Genomic DNA, 19,213 nt, shown 5'->3' with positions numbered 1-19,213 from the left:
GACTGAGATTCTGGGGTCAGCTGCGTGCCCCAAACCGCCCCGCCTGCTGCATCCCATCTTTCCCCACGCCTACGCCTTTTCTGTCTTTGTTCGTCTTCAGCGCCCGTTGAATCCCTGTCGGCGGCACATCGTCAGGTGGCCTGCTTCGTCCTTTTGCTCCGGCCGCCGGAACGACATCAAAATGTTCCCTGATACCCCGTCACCCTGTTTTGCTTTTCTTCTGCTGTCTGCCAGGAGTTGCGGCTACAGATACCCAACGGTGTCCCCTCGACTCGCGGCGCGTCAACTCAACTCCCACCACGACAAACTTACTCAAACGCCCGCCCGTCCTCCGTGACCGTTGACCCTTAAACCAACGCTACGTCACCCGTTGTAAGCCCAAGCGTGTCCAGATCAGCCACGAGGAAACCACGCAACCCATCCAACCCTCGCTCCGAATGCCTCACATCCTGAAAAACGACTCCCTGTCTCGTACCTCCAACCTGCCCACCTACTACAGCCTGCGAACCAATCTTTTCCCTTCCCGCTCCTCCTCCTCCTCCTCCTCCTCCTCCTCTTCCGGCTCCTCTCTGCCGTCATTTCCCCGCAATGACGGACCTGCTCGTTCATGGCCCTCCCATTATTCAAGTCAACACTGTTGAGGATGGCAAGCTCAAAGCGTCCAAGAGGCCGAGGCCGAGGCCGGCGCCGCTAAAGCTGAAGAAGAAAACATCACCTTCACACTCCTACATCCCACCATTAACCAAGATTGTCCGGGACGCTAGCAACCTTGTCTTATCATGGCGAGATGGCCTCACCGAGTCGGAACGCGAGGATAAGAGGCGGACGGAGGAGAGGATGCAGATTCTGGCAGCGCGCATGCACAGCGTAAGCAGGCACCATGCTTCGGAGGGGGCACGTGCACTCTGGTGATCATGTACTAACACCACACCAGGCTACTTCGCTGCGGGATTGGAACGCCGCTGCTAAAGAATTAGATGCGCTCGAAGGGAATGACGAATGGAAGCTCGACGATGCAAGTGGCGACTACCACCCCCAACTGATCCGACTCAAGCTCAAGGAGTTGGATGCTGCCCGGATCGACTGTGATATCAGCACCATGATGTATCTCATCCGAACAGCCCTCTCGCGAGACCTTGGTGGAATGGGAAACATTGACTTGTACCGCCATTCGTACATTGGGACCAAGAGCCTCATCGAACGCTACGTGGACTCGGCCGTCAAAACGATCGAGGCACTGGTGGAGAAGAGTGCCTACTCGATCCCGGCCGGCATGGAACCCCAAGATTTGCTGGAGGGCATGCTCTACGCTCGACAGAGTTTCGGAAGGAGTGCTCTGCTCCTGAGCGGCGGAGCAACCTTTGGCATGTCCCACATCGGCGTCTTGAAGGCACTCTATGAATCCAAGCTGCTGCCGCGCATCATCTCGGGTGCTTCGGCTGGTTCAATTGTTTGTGCTGTTCTTTGTACACGCAAGGACGAAGAAATTCCCGCCTTGGTCGAGGCGTTCCCTTATGGAGACTTGGGCGTTTTCGAAGGCGAGAAGGACGGTCTTTCTGATCACATTCGACGACTCCTTACCGAAGGGTGCTGGGCCGACATATCGAACCTGACCAGGGTAATGCGCAGCTGGCTCGGTGACGTGACATTCCAAGAGGCCTACAACCGGACAAGAAGAATATGCAACATTTGCGTGTCTTCAGCTTCGATTTACGAGCTGCCTAGGCTGCTCAACTACATCACGGCCCCAAATGTCATGATCTGGTCAGCCGTAGCAGCTTCGTGTTCGGTTCCTCTCGTCTTCCAGGCTGCCTCTTTGCTAGTCAAAGATCCAGCAACCGGTGCCCATGTGCCCTGGAACCCAACACCACAACACTGGATTGATGGCTCGGTGGACAATGACCTGCCCATGACCCGACTTGCCGAGATGTTCAACGTCAACCATTTCATCGTCTCACAGGTCAACCCACATATCGTTCCTTTCCTCTCCAAGGACGACCGTCTTTATCCGGCGACAACCCCAGGAAAGCTTCGTCAGCAGAAAGAATCCCCAGACAGCGGGGCCTGGCTAGACACGCTCACAACACTGGCCAAGGATGAAACACTCCACAGACTCCAGTTCATGACAGAGTTGGGCATCTTTCCCAACCTGTTTACCAAATTGCGCTGCATCTTAAGCCAGAAGTACTCGGGGGATATCACCATTCTTCCCGAGACGGCTGTGCATGACTTGCCTCTGATCTTGAAGAACCCCACACCGGACTTCATGATGCGCAACTGCCTGATTGGTGAGAGGGCAACCTGGCCTAAACTCAGCCGCATCCGTGATCGACTGGCTATTGAGCTGGCGCTGGACCAGGCCGTTCACAACCTGAGGGCCCGGGTGGTGTTCAGCAAGAGCCAGGTAGAGCTTCGTCGTCTTGTGGGAGTCTCAGAGCCGCAGGGCCCGACGAGAAGAACACTTCACAGCAGAGGTAAAAGTGTTGAGCTCACGACCGGAGGCTATGCACGTTCTAGTTATACGCCTTGTGACCAAGAGCCATCATCTGGCGAAGCGACTCCTGTAAGAGCTTGGGACAGAAGACGCCGCAGTTCTGGTGGTAGCATCCAACTGCTGGCGGCCAGACACGAGAAGCTTTTCCAGAATATGCAGGATATGGAGGACGAGTGGACGGACAAAGAGTCGGAAGAGGATGAAAAACTAGAGATGAGCCTTCGTGGCCGGAACAGGATGCACCGGGCCGGTACACGACGTCCTGGTAGCAAAACACGTGCTACCAGCAGACCCCGTACGAGGAGCAAGCCACGACTCAAGCGTGCTAGCCAGAGCCACGGTAGCTTGCGTGCTGGACGGCCCGTACATCACGATTACTCCCATTCGCCCGGGATACTATTATATGACTTCGCAAAGCCTCTATCTCCAAGTCATGCGGGAGACGACTCGGCAGTGGCAATGGAGGATTTCAACGTTGACGACCCGCACAAAGAATCGCAGGTGGCTATTACCCCGGTCGGCATCAAGATCGTGAGATCCTCCCCTCCAAGAAACAATCATCATTCAGATGCGGATGTCGACAGCGATTCGGACCCCTATCACAGCGGCTCACCACGAAAAGACTCCGTGCTATAGCCCAGGATGATGCAGTCAGAGATGAAATAGTTATGTTTTGCAGAACCGTTGGTAGCCAGGAAACGACAAGTACATGTGTTGAGGCGGAGAAGTGGAGAAGCTTTCACGTGAAATCTCGGCGGTTGCGGCGGTGTTTGCTTGAGTCTATTGTTCTGCACTTGCTCATGACATTGTGTGGTTGATGGAGCTTTGTTGTTAGGAAGATACCAGATATGATTTGAATACAAATGCTTTTTGCACATTTATGTCGATTTATTTGTACTTTATTAGTTTTCTCAGAGAGTTTGGCTATAATGGAGGTGCATTGGGTGCAACAGCTTGAGTGTGTCTTGAAGTGTGAACTGGTTGGCTGTTGTGTTGGTTTCAGTGAGATCCCAACCCCCAAATATAACTATTAATCTTCCTTGATTTCAATCATTCCCAAGGTCTCTCTTTGGATCAACGGATCTACTTACCAATGACCCGAGTCTACATCAATATTGAACAGCAGATGCCCGACTCTACCACAATCAAACTCCAAGCTCTTGGTGTTCTGAGTACATCTCAGACAGATGATATACATGTCGCTGTAACTATTTTACACACTCGTTATCTTTTATCTCAATGTCAGCTGATCGATAATGGGCCAGCAGGATATATCAGCAGGTTTCTCCTTTGTAAATCATCAGGGGACGACACACTCCTATCAAGCAGCAAAATCTTGTGTTCTGTGCCTCCCTCCTTCGAGTCCAAAAAGCAGAGGCAATCCCAACTATGGGTGCTGAGCTGGGAAGCAAAAGATAACTTTTGATTTGACCGACCCAGGGATCGAACCTGGCACCTTTTGTGTGTGAGACAAACGTGATAACCACTACACCAGCCGGCCTGTGAAGTATGTTAATTAGCGAGGTAATTAGGACTATTGGTCTACTGAGAAGGAGCTCATCACTTGTTTAGTTGTGCGGTTGTGGCTCGGTTCAGGTCGTCGTTGGGGGCTTGTCTCTTCGTCATTCGTGGGCAATTCTAGGCGCCACAGAATCGATGTCATGGTGTGTATTATCATTTTTGTATCCAAGCCAAGCAAAAAGAAAATGCAAATTTCCCCGCCCAATCCCACCCAAATTATGCAAACTCCGTCTTTCCTTTTCCCGGCCAACTTCTGTCCAACCACTATCACGGCTCCCCAGCTAGACCTTCCTCACACCAACCCCTCAAAGCTTCGCCTTGGCACCCTCAAGTAACTTATTCCCCCACTGAGCCATCTCAAACTTTCTCACCTTTCCACTCCCCGTCAATGGCACCGCAGCAGGAACCCCATCATGGCCCAGCCAAAACACATGAGTGGGCGCCTTGTGCTTCCCCAGCTTTCGCCTACACCACTCACGCACCTCCTCAACAGTGGGCTTCGTGCTAGCAGTGTGAGCAGGGTCAAGCTGAAGAAACGCACCGACAACCTCGCCATAGTGTGCATCCTTCAGCCCGACAACCACAGCCATGGAGATGGACGGGTGGACGACCAGCCGTTCCTCAATCTCGAGCGGGTAGATGTTCTCCCCTCCTCGAATGATGATGTCCTTGAACCGACCGGTAATGGTGCAGTATCCACGCTCGTCAAAGACGGCCTCGTCACCGGTGTGCAGCCACAAGACGCCGGCCTCGTCCTTCATCATGCAGTCGTTGGTCTTTTCCGAGTTGTTCCAGTAGCCGGCCTGGAGCTGGTACCCGCCGATGCAGAGCTCACCCCGGGTGCCGATGGGCACAATCACACCGTCGCGGTCCACAATTTTGGCTCGGGCGTGAGGCATCAGAGTGCCAACGGTGGTGAGACGGGTGTCGATGGGGTCGTCGGTGAAAGCGTTGAAGCAAGTGGGAGAGGCCTCGGTGAGACCGTAGCTGGATGTGAACTCCTTCATGCCGAGCTTGGAGACCATGAGCTCCATTAGGTAGCGAGGGACGGGGGCGCCGGCCACGATGCCGGTGCGGAGTCGGAGGTCGGCCGCCTTGAGGTTCTTGGCTTCGGGAAGAGTCAAAAGACTGTCGAACATGGCTGGGACGCCATGAACAGCGGTGCACTGTTCCTCAATGATGGTCCGGAGGGTAGCAGGTGCGTCGAACACCTCGGCAGGGTAGATGATCTTTCCACCGTGAGTGATGACGGCCATGAGGCCAAGCACCAGACCGAAGCAGTGGAACAGAGGAGGCGGGCAGCAGAGAACGTCGTTGTGTGTGAGTCTCATGCGGTCTCCGATGAACCTGGAGTTGTTGACAATGTTGTGATGAGTGAGCATTGCAGCTTTGGGAAGACCGGTTGTGCCGCTGGTGAACTGGAGGTTGCAAACAAGGTGAGGAAGCACCTTGCTCTCAGCATGATGAAGGCGCTCGGGATCTACCCTGGCTCCTTGGGTGAGAAGCTCCTTGTAGGTTGGGTAACCCTCGGAATCACCGCGAAGGATCACAACCTTGGGGCCAGTCGCTCTGGCAGCAAGTTGTGTGAGTAGTGGGCCTTGATCGAGACGGCCAATCTTCTTGGTGGTGAAGAAAACCTTGCATTCTGGATCGTTGTTAGCATCACGGTGATCACCCATCAGAGCTGGGACATACCCGAGAAGTCGAGACCGTACAAGGCCTCAGTAGGGGTATAAGTGTTGTTCATGATGACGAGAATGGCTCCTATCCTGGTGGCGGCGAAGAAAACAGCAGCATATTGTTCGCAGTTGCCAGCCATGATGCCGACTCTGTCACCAACACCGATGCCCATCACTAGAAGGGCGGCGGCCAGCAGCCGACTGTAGTGATTGAGCTCATTGTAGGTCCATCTCGCTCCTGTCCATGGAATCAGAATTCCCTCTCTGTTTCCGTGGTGCAGGCACTGAAGGTTGAGGAGTTCTCCGAGGGTGAGGTCGACAAGAGGAGGATCTGTTGGGCCCTTGAGAAGGGACAGCCTCTGAGGTTGTGGGAGGACAACGGCCTCTTCGACGGGATTGTGTACGGCAGACATTTTGATAACAATCTGGCGTGAACTGTGTGATTCCCGGCTGTCTGGAGGAAGGGCGATGGCGAGAAGCTCGGGGTTTATTCTCGGCTCGATATTAACGTATGTAAAAGCCCCGGTCGACAAGAGCAAGACTGGTACTACCAGAACGACAGAACGGCTTCACAACTTCTTCAACAAATTACAAGACATCCCAGAAGAGTCGAGAACCGCCATGCCGGGGCCGGCAACGGGAGGGTTATGACGGAATGGCATGCGGCCCTACACACCCATGAAGCAGAAGGAGGGGGGGACCCCCTTTTGCTGGAGACCAAATTTGTGCCGCATGGCCAGGCTTCCTGGCAACCGGTGGCCAATCGTGAATGTGACGCGTCCTCATGTCGGCATGTCCAGCCAGCCACTGATTAGATTGATAAGATGTGATTCACACAAGCTCCCCTTCCACCGATCCTGTTGTGATGCTGCTGTCTCCTGACCTTGGGCCTGTCGAGTCAGACCTGGACTGCGTGAACAGCATCTCCAGTGCTTCGTTTCTCCATCGGATGCGGTCAGTCGGTAGGAGAAGAAGTGAAGATCCTCGGCTGGAACACAGAGAAGGTGGGGTGCATGGCAGATTTTTCTCTCTTGCTCCGAGAAACTTGGCCCGCAGAGGTTTGCCGTGAAGAGCGGAAAGGACGAGATGGACAGTTTGGTGCTAGCTCCATCTGATAAAGTCGAAGGCTGCAACTGAGCAGGGGGCAATGGTATGATTTTCAGACCCGCACTGTCCACTGCAACCCCTGTAAAATGCCTCAGAACAGCCGGCATCAAAACGATCTGATAAGATTAATCATGCCAAGTCTTTGTGTCGTGGGTTTTCACGTTTTTTTCGTCTCTGTCTCGGAAGAGAAGACCTTTCTACAGCTGAGTTCGTGCCTCACTCTTTTATTCTTGTGACATGGTTCTTTACAACGAGGAGAGACTTGCCAGTTGCCATGGCCTGCAGAATGATGCCATCAAAGTCACACAACGTCCTCGGAATTTCTCAAGTCTTCTGTTCTGTGTCCCCTCCCTCCGAGGTCGGTTGGCCAAGGGTGGAGGTCTGACAGGGGTCTGCAGACAAAAATTATCTGATCCGCTTTCTGGCGTCCGAACAAAGTTATCAGATCCGTTCCCCAGCACGCCATGGCTTCTGTGCAACCACCCATTGGCCATCGTTTCGGAGCCTTTGGCTGGAAAGATGAAAGCAGCAAACCGGTTTCCACCGGCACCATGGATCTAGGAGCCACGCCTTCGGTCCTCGTTTGACCCAAGAAGCATCTCTTCGGTTGCGAGTTGCCCTGGGGGTTGCATTTCATTGAGAGTCTAGTGGGGGAGGGGCATCCTTGTTTTATTCTTTCTGTTTATTTTCCCACTGGACATGTGAAGACGAATTGGGACAGCTTTTCCGAAGGTGTAAAAAAAAAAAAAAAAAAAGCTACGTGTAGTCTTCTTGAGTGTCAGACAAAACTACCACTCTCTCATCAGTGTAGTAGTGTCGTCATACGTTTCTCCCGCGAACCCGATCACACACAGTATCACAATGGCGTCAACGCAAACGAAAGCGCGTCTCCAACTCGCGGAGTACGCTGCGTCTTCCGAGCCCATCCTCAAACTCCCTCACCCCTACCAGACCGCCTACCACGTCGTCAAGGGCCAGGAGGGCTTCCAGCTCCAAGCCCGTGAGGGCCTCAAGCCCCTTCGCGAGCCTCTTCACAACGATGCCATCTTCTTCACAGCTCCCGAGGACCTCAAGCTCGGCGACAAGCCAAAAGACTCCAACAACACCGCCTGGGGCAGAGCAAGACGGACGGCGTCCGTCTCCATCACCTGGAAGGGCGAGCAACCACCCACCGTCGGCCAAGTGTGGCTCATCACCTACGCCGTCTTCATCCTCCGCCCCTCCGAGGAAGCCTTCCGCCTCGCCCTCTTCGGCTCCGGCGTCGACAAGCTCTCCTCTCAGCTCAAGGCCGTCGGCCTAGCCATTGACCACCCCACCACCGCCATCAAGGACGTCCCCCCAACAAAGGAGCTCGTCATCTCCCGCGGTGCCTTCTGGCAAGGCGCCGGCTCCCCCTTCGGCTCCCGCCCCGCCTGGGTCCCCGAAGAGCAGGACCCCGACCTCTCGGGCTACCCCCTCCCGCCCCCCGAGTACGTCATAACCAGCGACTCCTCCGCCCTCTGCTGGCACCCAAGGCGCCGGGCGAAGCCCATCCCCGGCTCCGTCATTTACAGCCGGTACATCCCCCACCTCAAGGAGACATTCAGCATGATCGCGCTCGACTACAAGAACGACGAACACCTCAACTTGTTCCACACCTGGCAGAACGACCCTCGCGTTTCCCAGGGGTGGAACGAGACGGGCACGGTCGAGCAGCACAGGGAGTACCTCCGCAAGGCGCACGAGGATCCCCATCAGATCACCATTCTCGCGCGGTTCGACGACGTCTGCTTTGCTTATTTTGAGGTGTACTGGGGCAAGGTATGTTCTTCCCACCCTCCTCATCAACACCTTGACATTTGGAAAGAAATACTAACAAAAAAACAGGAGGACCGCATCGGCGCGTACTACTCTGCCGGCGACTACGACCGCGGCAGACACTCCCTCGTGGGCGACGTCCGCTACCGCGGGCCCCACCGTGTGAGCGCCTGGTGGTCGAGCTTGATGCACTACCTCTTCCTTGACGAGCCCCGCACCATGAGCGTCGTCGGTGAGCCCAAGTACACCAACAGCTCGGTTCTCATGTACGACCTCATGCACGGCTTCGGTCTGGACAAGTTCATCGACCTGCCCCACAAGCGCTCCGCCTTTGTGCGTTGCTCGCGGGAGCGCTTCTTCCAGCTTTGCCCTCTGGATGAGAACGACAAGGTGATGGGCGGTACTGGTGTTGGGCTGGTTCCTAAGCTTTAATTTTTTCTCTGTGTGTGTAATACGTAATGTCTTTTTTCTTCAGTTGTTATTCTGGATGGATGGGTTTGGGCAACATGGATGGTTAGTGTTAAAAGTTGGTCATTCCAATATTCTTCAACATTTCTCGTACCTGTGGCCTAAAAACTTCAATCACGACAAGTTTTGTTGTAACCAAAAGAAAAGAAACGTCCCCTATATGTTATAAGATCTAAACCCTAGTCATACCAAATCCAACCACGTACTTTTTGTGAACCCAAAATCTCGCTATGCATCTCAAAACACCCTCACAACTTTTGGCTGTTTCCAAGCCCCAAGTGATTCCAGCAGACTGTACAACCGCTTTGTTAGTGCCATCGTAGCTCGAGTTTCAGGATGCCAAAAGAAACTTACTCGTAAACCCAAGATCATCCCCAAAGAAGGCCTGCGAGACATCCTCACCGGCCGACACACCAGTCGCAGGCCAGTACGAAACCGCCTTCTTCCCCACCGCCAACCCAATCATGGGCGGGATCTCATCCAGCTTAAGGAAGACAGGCTCCTTTCCAGAAGCAATCTCAATCATCCTCTGATGAATATTATTCCCAGCGAAAAAACCCATATGCATAGCCCCGCCGCACCTCTTAATCCCCGACCACTTTACCAAATCCCCAATAGCAAAGTGATCACTCCAGTTTGGCGTCTCAGCCGGGAAAGCCAAGCTACTCTGGATCTTCACATACCCCTCCTCATCCAACACACCAGTCTCCTTCAGCCCCAAAAACTCCGTCGACGGCACAGACCGGGACACCGCCAAGCTGACCTGATCGGCGAGGATGCTCTCCCCATCGGTAAACCACACCCTGACCGCCTTCTTCCCCTGCTCGTCCACCACCTCCTCCGTCTTATCCAACCTAGTGCTCATCCTCACGCCAACCCCCGCCTCAAGCAACAGCTCCAAACTCTTATCCTTGACCTCATCCGGCAGCGGCTCCGAACTGAGAAGCTTATCCCTCGAGTGCACAAGCGTGACCTTCAACTGAGGCTGGACAAGCTTCAGCTCAGCAGCCATCTCGATACCGACCGCACCACCGCCCACAACCACCACGCCGTGGCGGGCAGTAGTGGCAGCACGGATATGGTCGCCGGCCTCAAAGAGAAACTGTTTCCTGCGGAGAGACTGCGGAACCACAGGCCAGACGCGGCGGAGGCCGGCGGCGGCGACCAAAAAGTCATATGAAAGGGTGCTTGTGTTTTCTGGGGAGGACACCAGGCCGTGGGGGAGGTAAGTGGCCGTCTTGGAGGTTTGATCAACTGACTTGACAGAGCCGTGGATGACGCGGATGTTTTGGGATTGGGAGACGGCGGGGACGTCTTCGTATCTTACCCAGGACTTGGCCGCGTAGTCTTCGTCGGCCAGGGCGAGGGGGGAGCCGATGAGGTGGTCTGGAGGGGTGTGTGTTAGCATATGGTAGGCCAAAATAGAGGCGTAAATGAAAAGACTACTGACAGAAGCCATCACGTTCGTCTACAATGGTGATGTCAACGTTGAACTGTGGTGTCTCGATCACTGGCGCGCCCTCGACTGGCTTGGGGCCGCATCGTGGTGCGAGACCACTGCAGAGATCTTGGAGGTTGAGGGCGGCGGAAAGCCCGCCGTAGGAGCCGCCCACGACGAGAACTTTGAAGGGCATGGCCTGGGTGGTGAGGGCGGGTGCTTGGACGATGGATCCCATTGTGGTCGTGCTGGTGTGTGTAAAGAGAGAGAGAAGAAAGTGTGTATATCCAGATGCAGTAATAACAATGTAGATGCAGATGGAACTGATGTCAGTGACCGCTGCACAATGTCAATCTTTTCTTCTCTCACGGGAAACCTGAATGTATGATGGGAAAATGGGAAGGGGGAATGGGATGAGCGAAAGACCCCCCGACTTTCACTTTCTTGGACTTCATATCCCGATCCCCCCACCTTCTTTTCCCCCGGTGCCCCCGAAGAGTTGCAATATGGACACTTGCCCCACAAGATCATCCTTCCATGCCCGTTTTTACCCTCCCCATTGGAGCCCTTTGCGCCGTTGTGTCATTTTGTGCATCCGCTGCGCTGGCTGCACCCCAACAGCTGCTGGCCGGCCAGGAGTGCCAGGGTGCCGAAGTGCCTCATCAGCAGCAAGCAGCAGCAGCAGCAGGGGAAAATTGACAAACGGGGGCTCCACCTCTTCCCTGGAGACGGGGGGACGTTGGCACATGCAACATGTGCCATCCGCGGAAAACAACCATGTCACCGGCATCGGAATTGTGTCGTTCTAGGTCCAGATGGTGGTATCCTTTCCTTTTTGCCCCTTTGTCTTTATCTTCTCCAAGATCAGATTATCATTTTGACACAAGTCCCAACCCTGGATTGTGTTGTGCGACTTCCAAGACGCAACTTCAGAAGGGAAAAAAAGGTCCCCCCCGCTCTGAATTTGAACCGGCAAGGTGCGCCCCGGTGCAACCCACCAGAAGTGACCCACCTCTTTCTGCAGGCTGATCTTATCAGATCATCAGATCATCGCTCAAGCAGGGATGGGCGGCTTCCGGTTCGGCCACACCGGTAAAACGCGGTACCGCATTTGCCGACGGTCTCCGTCGGTCATTCAACCCTAACCCTTTTTCTCCCAATTCTTTTAAACAACCTGACAACGTCAACATGCACGATGCTCAACAATTATTGTATGCTCATATTCTAGTCCAAGAGCCCATCTATACCACATCAAGAACCAGGAAACTCCTTCCCCCACTCCTCCTTCCTATACCCCCCCTTTGGCACACCCCCGTTCTTCAGCCCACCCAAGAAGCTCGTGTGCAACCCATACAAATCCGGGTTCTGCCTCAACGCCTCCCTTTGAGCCAGCACATCTTCCAAATCCTGCCCAACATCAAAATACTTGCCCCTCAGCACCTCCTTCCCCACCCCCGTCGCAAGCGCAACACACACCATCCCGTTCAGATACGGGGAGTCATCATAGATATCCAGCGCATTCACAAACTTGCTCTGCGCCTGAGGCGGAAGAGTAGACACAGATTCCGGTGAGTATTCTAAGGTATTTTCTGTTAGCCTATACCTTTAAGTAGTAGCATATGTGGAAGGACACACTCTTCAGCGTCATCGCGCTCTTAATCCCCCCAGGGTGCAGCGAATACATGTGCACCTCCTCTCCCAAACCATCAATGTCAAGCTCCTTTTGCGCACAGGCGGTTAGGTTGATCAGTGCTGCCTTGCTGGAGCAGTACCCGGTGCTATATGGTATAGCCACCGTCCCGGCCCTCGAGGCAATATTCAGCACGCAGCCACTTCGCTGTTGTCGAAAATACGTGAGGAGCAGCCTCATGAGGTAATACGGCCCGTGGAAGTTGACCGCAATCTCCTTGATGAAATCCTGGGGCGCTTGGTCGTGAAGCTATATCCCATTCATCAGTACCAATTCGACATGCCAAACCGTGAAAACATACCGGCCCAAGCCCGTTAGCCCCAGCATTGTTGATCAAAATATCCGCCCTACCATGCAGTTCCAAAGTCTAAACACCCAGTTAGCCATCTCACCCCTACCCCCTTGAAAAGGAAAAGAAAAACCCGCCTCCTTAACAAGAGCCTCACAGCCCCCAAGCTCAGCAACATCACACTTTACAAACGACACATCAGCAGCTCCAAACCGAAGACATCTCTCCTCCAGCTCGGGCGGTGGCGGCGTCCGGTTGTAAGTCAAGACCAGCTTTGCCCCCGCGACAGCAAAAGACTCGGCCAGTCCTCGGCCGATTGCTCCCGCTGCGCCGGTGATGATGGTTACTTTATTGCGGAGGGATCCCCTGTACTTGGAGGGCTCGATGAAGGGGTAGATGTCGGTGCGGAAGCGGGGGGTGAATTGGGCGGTTTGGTCGGTCATGGTTGCTTAGGCAAGAAGATCAAGTGCTTGATGATAAAGCCAAGTAGTTTGGACTGAAGAATGTGATTTCAGTTCTGGCTTTGAAGTGTCCACTCTCGTGGTGACATATCACAAGAAGGGTCACAGCCCCGCGGGGTAACAGAGGTGAGGTGGGATTACCCCGAGTCTTCTCCGAGTTTTGACTGTTGGTTTCTCGGAGGTTTTCTGGATAAATATATGCGGTGTGTGCGGATTACTTGTTGGGGACGGACATAATTCTGGACCGCTGACCTATTATGAACAGAAGGAATAGAGCCGTTGATTGCATGAACATTGGGTATTTATAGGTGCCTTGACAGACCGGCTACCTTACCTTTCTATTGATGTCGACTATCTTGACAGTTCTAGTCGCCATCTTAATCTCAAGAGGCTTTTTTCCAAATTACTTGGATACACAGTCAACAGAGAAACACTTCAGACCATACCTATATTTGCCCACAGTTTTTACTTCATTCCTATCAGCTCTCAAACACCATTTTCCAGAATCATAGACTTCAACCCTCATAATCCGCCCAAATAATCATGACCATATGTTTACATTTCCACGACCTTGCCCCCCCTTAAGTCCACTCACTCCAACTGATCCCCCCCCTCTTATACCCCCCCTCCGCTCCCGCTCTATACACCACCCCATCCCTCTCGAACTGCGGCCCCTCGGCATCAACAATATACCCCAACTCGCACCTATCAAACCTAACCTTCTTCTGCTGCTGCTCATAAAAAACATCAAACCTCTTCCCGAGCGCATCATGCAAGTTGGCCACATTCCCCTGCGGATGCAGCGCCTCCCACGGCCTGACACAAGTCCTCCCCTTGCAAGACTTGAGCACAAACAACAAAGAATCCAACCGGGCAATCACCTTGTGAAACTCCACCCCAAGAAGAGTCTTGGGCTTGGTAGTCGTAGGATGAAGCAAATTGTTGATTTGGTAGGGGTCAGTCTTTCCAACATTAGCATCTTTGCCATTTCATGTCAGGTAAAAAACGGGAAGGGGGGGGGGGAGGACTCACACTCAAATCATAAAGCTCATGCTCATTATTGCACCAAACCGCGTAATAAAAATTATACCCCCTCCCAATAATCCTCAACCCCTTGTACGTGTTATTCAGCGTCAACCTCTCCTCATCCTCATCAAACAACTTGCCCCCCTCCGAAACAGCAAACCCCCAAAACTCCACCGTCACATGCTCGTGTCTCGTCTTGACCGTGTCCTCAATGTCGTTCCGACTCAGCGGAATCGCCTCACCATCAAAGTCCGCTCGGTGAGGCAAACCGGCAATGTTAAGAATCGTAGGCGCCAAGTCAACGTGCGTGGTGACAATCTCCGAAACCACCCCCTTCGCCACGCCAGGACCGCGAATGATAAGCGGGATGTTGATATCCTCCTCAAACCCGCACTCCTTCCCAGGATTAAGACGGTGCTGACTGATATGATACCCATTATCGGTCGTGTAAAAAATGTACGTATTATCCAGAACGCCATGCTCCTCCAACCGCTCCACAACCGAAGCAACCAGCTCGTCGACCGACTGCAGGGTGCGAAGCCTCTGGCGGTAAAAATGATCATTGTAGTTAATATTCTCTTGGTTGAGCTTCTTGCGAAGCCGGACCCAGTTCGCCCCCGTCGGCTTGTCAGGGTTGAAGTTGGGGGTCCGGGGGATCTTGACGTCTTTGAACAAATGCTCGTGGCGCTTTGCCGGGACGGGGGGGCCGAACTTGGCGAACTCCTCAATGTCGGGGAGGTTGCCCCAGTCGTCGCCCATGTCATCCCCCAGAGTGTTCGACTCGACGTTGCTGTGGGGAGCGACGGGGGCGATGCCGAGGAAGAAGGGGCCGTCGGCTCTGACGGCTTCGTCGACGAAACCGAGGGACTTCTCCGCGAGGACGTCGACAGAGTGGAATCCCTCGTAGCTCTTGGGGGGGTCCTGGTTCCGTTGGAAGGAGGAATTGAGATAATTGTAGGTGTATGGGTCCAGGAGAAAGTCGGAGCCGTTCCAGCCGGCCGGGTAGGGCGAGTTGTAGTTCTCGACAGTGTGGGCGTTGAACAGCTTGCCGGTGTAGTAGGTGTTGTAGCCGGCCTCCTGAAGCCAGATTGGGAGGTAGTTGTTGTTCAACCCTTGACTGATGAACTTGGGATAGCCACCTGGGATACCTGGTAAGCTCGTGCCCGGCACAGCGTAGTGAGAGGAATCTTACCATGTGGAGGGTTGACATCGGTGACATTGGTGTTGTGAGCTTGCTGGCCGGTCAAGAGAGATACTCTGGCGGGGCAGCAGATGGCTGTGGTGCAGTAGTGGCGCTTGTAGAGGGTGCCCTCGTCGAGAAGGTGCTTCTTGATCAGGGGGACATAGTCGAGGGAGTTCATGTGCAAATCTTGGTCATCGGTCAGGATGAAGACAATATTTGGCTGCTTGCCCCCCTTGGTTGCCGGTGTGCTGTCCAGCCGGTCATCTCCCAACGGCTTTTGGCTGCCATGGCTGGCCAAAGCCGCCGTGGGCAATTGCAGACCTGCTGCAAGTGCAGCTCCTAAGAAACGCATGGCGACAAGTCACTTCGGGGGCCAATGCAAAGAGGTTGATGAGGTGACAGATATCCAAGAAGCATGGAGAGACATTTTGATTCATATTTATCATTTCTTTGATCGGCACCAGACCGGTGGACCGGTGATTGTGAGGTTGCCGAGGAATGGTTCTTACTCTGCCTTGTTGATTGCGTAATAGTTCGCGGCAATTGCAAAGACCAATACTCGCTGTTGACCACTACCGGCCCCCACATCCCGGATGGCTTCGTGTGGTGTTGTCAAACATGCTTGCAGCTGCACTAGCAGTTCGCAGAGCCCCTGAAGATGGGGTAAATGCCACCAAACGAGCCTTGCGACATTGCCTTTTGTATGTCGTGATCGCCCGAGCTGTATTACACCGGCCGGCGATAAGTCTTTGTTTCCGGGGACGACTATTTCGGATTTTTGGCCGAGGCCGGCCACGAGCTGAAGGCAGAAGCGCGATTGATTTTTCTTGTTGGGAAAACCTTGTGATAACTGCATCGACAAAACTGATCAGTTGCAGTCCATTGTTTGGCGGAGCAACCATGGCACGAATTTCAGACCCAGCAGGTGGCCAACCAACCGAGCAGTCGCCTCTTCTCAGCAATGTGCCAGTTACCAGTGAGACGCCGCCAAACTCTGAGGCGCTTCCAATCAGTGAGAATGGGAGTGTTGTGAAGAAGGTCGGCGTGGATGAAGAAAGTGTGCGCAGCGGGGAGATTGCGACTGGCATTTCGAGAACACAGGTGGCTCGCATCATTTCAGTCCTGCTCATCGGTTCGTCCCTTCCCTTCCTTCCCAATTCAAAAAAAACTCATGACGCTGAGACTCAAAATCTTCAGGCATCTTTGTTGCTCACTGCGACGGCTCCATCCTGCTGGCCACGCACTCCAACATTGCCTCCGAGTTCAACGACTTGGGCAACTCGACATGGCTGATCACCGGTTTTGCCATCGCCGGCGCGGCAACGCAGGCACTCTACGGGAAGTTGAGTGATATCTACGGCAGAAAGACGCTCGTCACTTTTGCCTATGCCATTTTCGTTTTTGGTTGGTAAGTTGAAATCCCGACTGATTGTTAAGAAGAAGCAATAGCTGACCATCTGCAGTTTTATTGTGTGAGTTTGCTGTTTTCCGGCAAAAGAGGTAAATAAATACTGACAACAAACAGGGGCATCGGCCAGACAATGGGCCAGGTCATTCTTGGCCGAGTCATTTCAGGGGCTGGCGCCTCTGGCATGGCTTCGCTGGTGTCAATCTTGATCACTGGTAGGAATGGTACACAGCCGGAAGCTTTGACCACAATCACTAACAACAAATAGATCTCCTTCCCATCCGAGAAGTCGCTCAATGGCGCGCCTACGTCAATCTAGTGGCTACATTTGGTCGATCTATCGGCGGTCCTCTCGGCGGCTGGCTCGTGGATGTAATCGGATGGCGCTGGTCTTTCTTCGGGCAAGTCCCCATCATCCTGGGCGCCATCATCCTCGTTGCAATCTATCTGCCGAGCCACACTGAGCCAACCTCGGATTCTGTCTCGACCAGCAGTGCCGAGGCCGAAATCCGCAAATCCAAGTTCAGCCGGATCGACTTCAAGGGGTCCTTCATCTTCGCCTTTATGATCCTCGCCCTACTCACACCCATCGAGCTAGGCGGTGTCAAGCTACCCTGGTCATCTCCCATCACGATTAGTCTCATCAGCTTCAGCTTTGTGCTCATTGCTGTTTTTCTTGCAGTCGAAAAACGCCAAGAGGAGCCGATCCTGCCACTGGAGATCTTTCATCAGCGGGATGCCGTTATTTCCTACCTGATTTTGGGACTTCAAACAGCCGCTCAGCTCGGAGTAAGTTTTCCTGAAACAATTCAGGTATAAAAATCACTTAACACTTCACCCAGCTCATGTTCTCCGTCCCCCTCTACTTCCAAATTACCTCCCGCTCCTCCGCCTCCTCGGCCGGTGCCCACCTGGTCCCAGCCGTAACAGGAAACGCCATCGGCGGCGTTCTCTCCGGCATCCTCATCAAACGCTCTGGCCGCTACAAGGCCCTCATCATCCTCGCCGTCACTTTCTCCTCCCTCTCCTACCTCCTCCTCATGCTCCGCTGGCACGGCAACACCAACGGCTGGGAATCCCTCTACATCTTTCCCAGCGGCTTCGGAACCGGCATCGCCCAGTCAGCCGTGTTCATCTCCCTTCAAGCCGTCGTCGACCCCGCCCACGCGGCACCTTCGATCTCGTTCATGTATCTCTCTAGCACCATCGCTTTGACAATGGGACTTTCAGTGTCGAATGCGGTTATGAAGGCTGCTCTGAGAAGGACTCTGTTCAATAGGCTTGCCGGACTTGGGTTTGGGGCGGTGGAGATTGCAAAGGTTATTGCTGAGACGGTGTCAGATGTGGATTATGTTGATAGGGCGACGGGGGTGGTGCAGAAAGCGGTTGTTGAGAGCTATGTGGACGGGTTGTGGTGGAGTCACGGGGTGTCGTTTTTCTTTTCTGCGTCGGCGTTTGTGTTGGCGTTGTTTATTAAGCAGAGGAGGCTTGAGGGGACGGTATGAGTACCTGCTGTGTGGTCAAGACTGAGAGGGTTGGGGACTGTGGATTGCTTTCGAGATGTTTGGAGTGGGGATTTTAAAAGTTTTGTTGAAAAGACGTATGGGTTCAACTGCTATCAATAGACCTGCGTCAAGTAAGCGTACCTAGGTAGTTTATTGGATAATATTTCAAGATGCAAGCAAAAGGGTAAAGAGGTAGACAGCAACTAACGTATATTATAAGCGAGTCGTACATATAAGCGAGTCGTACAGTCTCCACCACCCTACAACAACTATCCTCAATTGTAACATAACAACACTAGAAACCAACTATAATTACATCAGAAACAGCCGAATCAGACGATTCTACAGCCTCCTGGCAAGTACGTGCATTATGGCCAGGCTTGCCGCATACACCACAGCATTGAACCTTTGTACAAGCACCCCTACACCACTACCATCCGGCTGCGTTTCTTCCACTGCCTCCCCACCCACGGCCTTCTGGTCAAGTAGATCGTGTGCATCCTGCACAGTAAGTGATCCTCCAAGCCGCACACGTGTTTTTTGGCTCTCCTGCGCTTGCTTAGTGCCTCGTTGGCAAGGTGGTACTGCGCGGCCAAGATGATAAAAGGAGGGATGGCCCAACCGAGGGCATTAACTCCCTGGATTACCGTTGCCCATTCGCGGTTACCAGGCTGGGCTAGTTTCGCCTTACTAAGGCCGTCCGAGGTCGTAACTACCATGCCCGCGAAGATAATACCCATCATAAACCCAGTCTCGTCGAAGTTGTAGATATCGTCATCTACAATACCGTACTTAGCCTTAGTGTTCCGTACGAGCGCAAACCACTCGGCAATGACCTTTGGATCCTCGCACTTAGCCCTCTGGTAGTCGTATCTACGCTTAAAACGCGTACGGAGCTGTGGCTGACGTTTGACGAAGTTATGTGCCCAGAACTTGCCAACAGGGGGCGCGTCGCGTACGCGTAGCAGTTGGTTGGCCATATCATCTACACTACGCAATCTTGGTGGAAAAGCTCGCGTACATAGCTCAATAATATATCGGACAATAGCTTCCTCTTCCGATTGAGTCATCTTTTTCGAATTGGGTGTTATATCGCGTCGTGCAGGCCGGCCGGCGCGTCGGTTAGAGAGAGTCATAGCTGGTACGT

The 19,213-nt window shown here is 53.6% G+C and overlaps 7 protein-coding genes and 1 non-coding gene across 8 annotated transcripts; 3 read left to right on the top strand and 5 right to left on the bottom strand.

Moving 5' to 3' along the window:
* Positions 1 to 588: 588 nt before the first annotated feature.
* TGL5 (Lipase 5) lies at positions 589 to 3,130 on the top strand (the record flags this gene model as incomplete). Its single annotated transcript, XM_062890905.1, has 2 exons — positions 589 to 867; positions 935 to 3,130. The coding sequence occupies 2 exons, from the start codon at positions 589 to 591 to the stop codon at positions 3,128 to 3,130; spliced, it is 2,475 nt and encodes an 824-aa protein (XP_062742045.1).
* A 792-nt stretch (positions 3,131 to 3,922) lies between these two features.
* On the bottom strand, positions 3,923 to 3,995 carry QC762_0079810. The gene has a single exon. It is a non-coding gene; the product is annotated as a tRNA-Val (tRNA).
* Positions 3,996 to 4,192: 197 nt separating this feature from the next.
* Positions 4,193 to 7,301, bottom strand: QC762_504770 (uncharacterized protein). The gene is made up of 2 exons (XM_062890904.1): positions 5,711 to 7,301; positions 4,193 to 5,660 (listed from the first exon to the last, which is right to left on the bottom strand). Exons 1-2 carry the CDS (start codon positions 6,105 to 6,107, stop codon positions 4,321 to 4,323), a joined length of 1,737 nt encoding a protein of 578 aa, XP_062742044.1. The 5' UTR covers positions 6,108 to 7,301; the 3' UTR covers positions 4,193 to 4,320.
* On the top strand, positions 6,791 to 9,150 carry QC762_504760 (uncharacterized protein). Its single transcript, XM_062890903.1, has 2 exons — positions 6,791 to 8,601; positions 8,668 to 9,150. The coding sequence occupies exons 1-2, from the start codon at positions 7,663 to 7,665 to the stop codon at positions 9,028 to 9,030; spliced, it is 1,302 nt and encodes a 433-aa protein (XP_062742043.1). The 5' UTR covers positions 6,791 to 7,662; the 3' UTR covers positions 9,031 to 9,150.
* On the bottom strand, positions 9,125 to 11,035 carry QC762_504750 (uncharacterized protein; the record flags this gene model as incomplete). Its single annotated transcript, XM_062890902.1, has 5 exons — positions 9,125 to 9,222; positions 9,273 to 9,358; positions 9,421 to 10,452; positions 10,517 to 10,795; positions 10,822 to 11,035. The coding sequence occupies 4 exons, from the start codon at positions 11,033 to 11,035 to the stop codon at positions 9,315 to 9,317; spliced, it is 1,569 nt and encodes a 522-aa protein (XP_062742042.1). The 3' UTR covers positions 9,125 to 9,222; positions 9,273 to 9,314.
* A 720-nt stretch (positions 11,036 to 11,755) lies between these two features.
* QC762_504740 (uncharacterized protein) lies at positions 11,756 to 12,926 on the bottom strand (the record flags this gene model as incomplete). Its single annotated transcript, XM_062890901.1, is given in 4 exon segments — positions 11,756 to 12,081; positions 12,140 to 12,443; positions 12,496 to 12,561; positions 12,570 to 12,926. Coding segments are annotated over 4 exon segments (1,053 nt in total).
* Positions 12,927 to 13,525: 599 nt separating this feature from the next.
* On the bottom strand, positions 13,526 to 16,286 carry QC762_504730 (uncharacterized protein; the record flags this gene model as incomplete). The annotated part of the gene is made up of 3 exons (XM_062890900.1): positions 15,163 to 16,286; positions 13,977 to 15,109; positions 13,526 to 13,906 (listed from the first exon to the last, which is right to left on the bottom strand). Exons 1-3 carry the CDS (start codon positions 15,503 to 15,505, stop codon positions 13,526 to 13,528), a joined length of 1,857 nt encoding a protein of 618 aa, XP_062742040.1. The 5' UTR covers positions 15,506 to 16,286.
* QC762_504720 (uncharacterized protein) lies at positions 15,747 to 18,223 on the top strand. The gene is made up of 6 exons (XM_062890899.1): positions 15,747 to 16,285; positions 16,351 to 16,561; positions 16,617 to 16,625; positions 16,679 to 16,776; positions 16,830 to 17,350; positions 17,404 to 18,223. Exons 1-6 carry the CDS (start codon positions 15,772 to 15,774, stop codon positions 18,064 to 18,066), a joined length of 2,016 nt encoding a protein of 671 aa, XP_062742039.1. The 5' UTR covers positions 15,747 to 15,771; the 3' UTR covers positions 18,067 to 18,223.
* The last annotated feature ends 990 nt before the right edge of the window (positions 18,224 to 19,213 follow it).

This window comes from Podospora pseudocomata, chromosome 5 (assembly GCF_035222375.1).
Source record: "Podospora pseudocomata strain CBS 415.72m chromosome 5, whole genome shotgun sequence".
Lineage (NCBI taxonomy): Eukaryota > Fungi > Ascomycota > Sordariomycetes > Sordariales > Podosporaceae > Podospora > Podospora pseudocomata.
Note: the sequence above shows the minus strand (reverse complement) of the source record. Positions and strands in the feature narration are given on the sequence as shown.

Excerpts from the sequence above, each read along its gene's own strand:
- QC762_504770 (XM_062890904.1), bottom strand. The coding sequence starts at position 6,107 with ATGTCTGCCGTACACAATCCCGTCGAAGAGGCCGTTGTCCTCCCACAA. Across the intron at positions 5,661-5,710 it reads GTACGGTCTCGACTTCTCGG|AATGCAAGGTTTTCTTCACC; the intron begins GTATGTCCCAGC and ends ACAACGATCCAG.
- QC762_504760 (XM_062890903.1), top strand. The coding sequence starts at position 7,663 with ATGGCGTCAACGCAAACGAAAGCGCGTCTCCAACTCGCGGAGTACGCT. Across the intron at positions 8,602-8,667 it reads TTGAGGTGTACTGGGGCAAG|GAGGACCGCATCGGCGCGTA; the intron begins GTATGTTCTTCC and ends ACAAAAAAACAG.
- QC762_504720 (XM_062890899.1), top strand. The coding sequence starts at position 15,772 with ATGCTTGCAGCTGCACTAGCAGTTCGCAGAGCCCCTGAAGATGGGGTA. Across the intron at positions 16,286-16,350 it reads CATTTCAGTCCTGCTCATCG|GCATCTTTGTTGCTCACTGC; the intron begins GTTCGTCCCTTC and ends CAAAATCTTCAG. Across the intron at positions 16,777-16,829 it reads GGTGTCAATCTTGATCACTG|ATCTCCTTCCCATCCGAGAA; the intron begins GTAGGAATGGTA and ends AACAACAAATAG.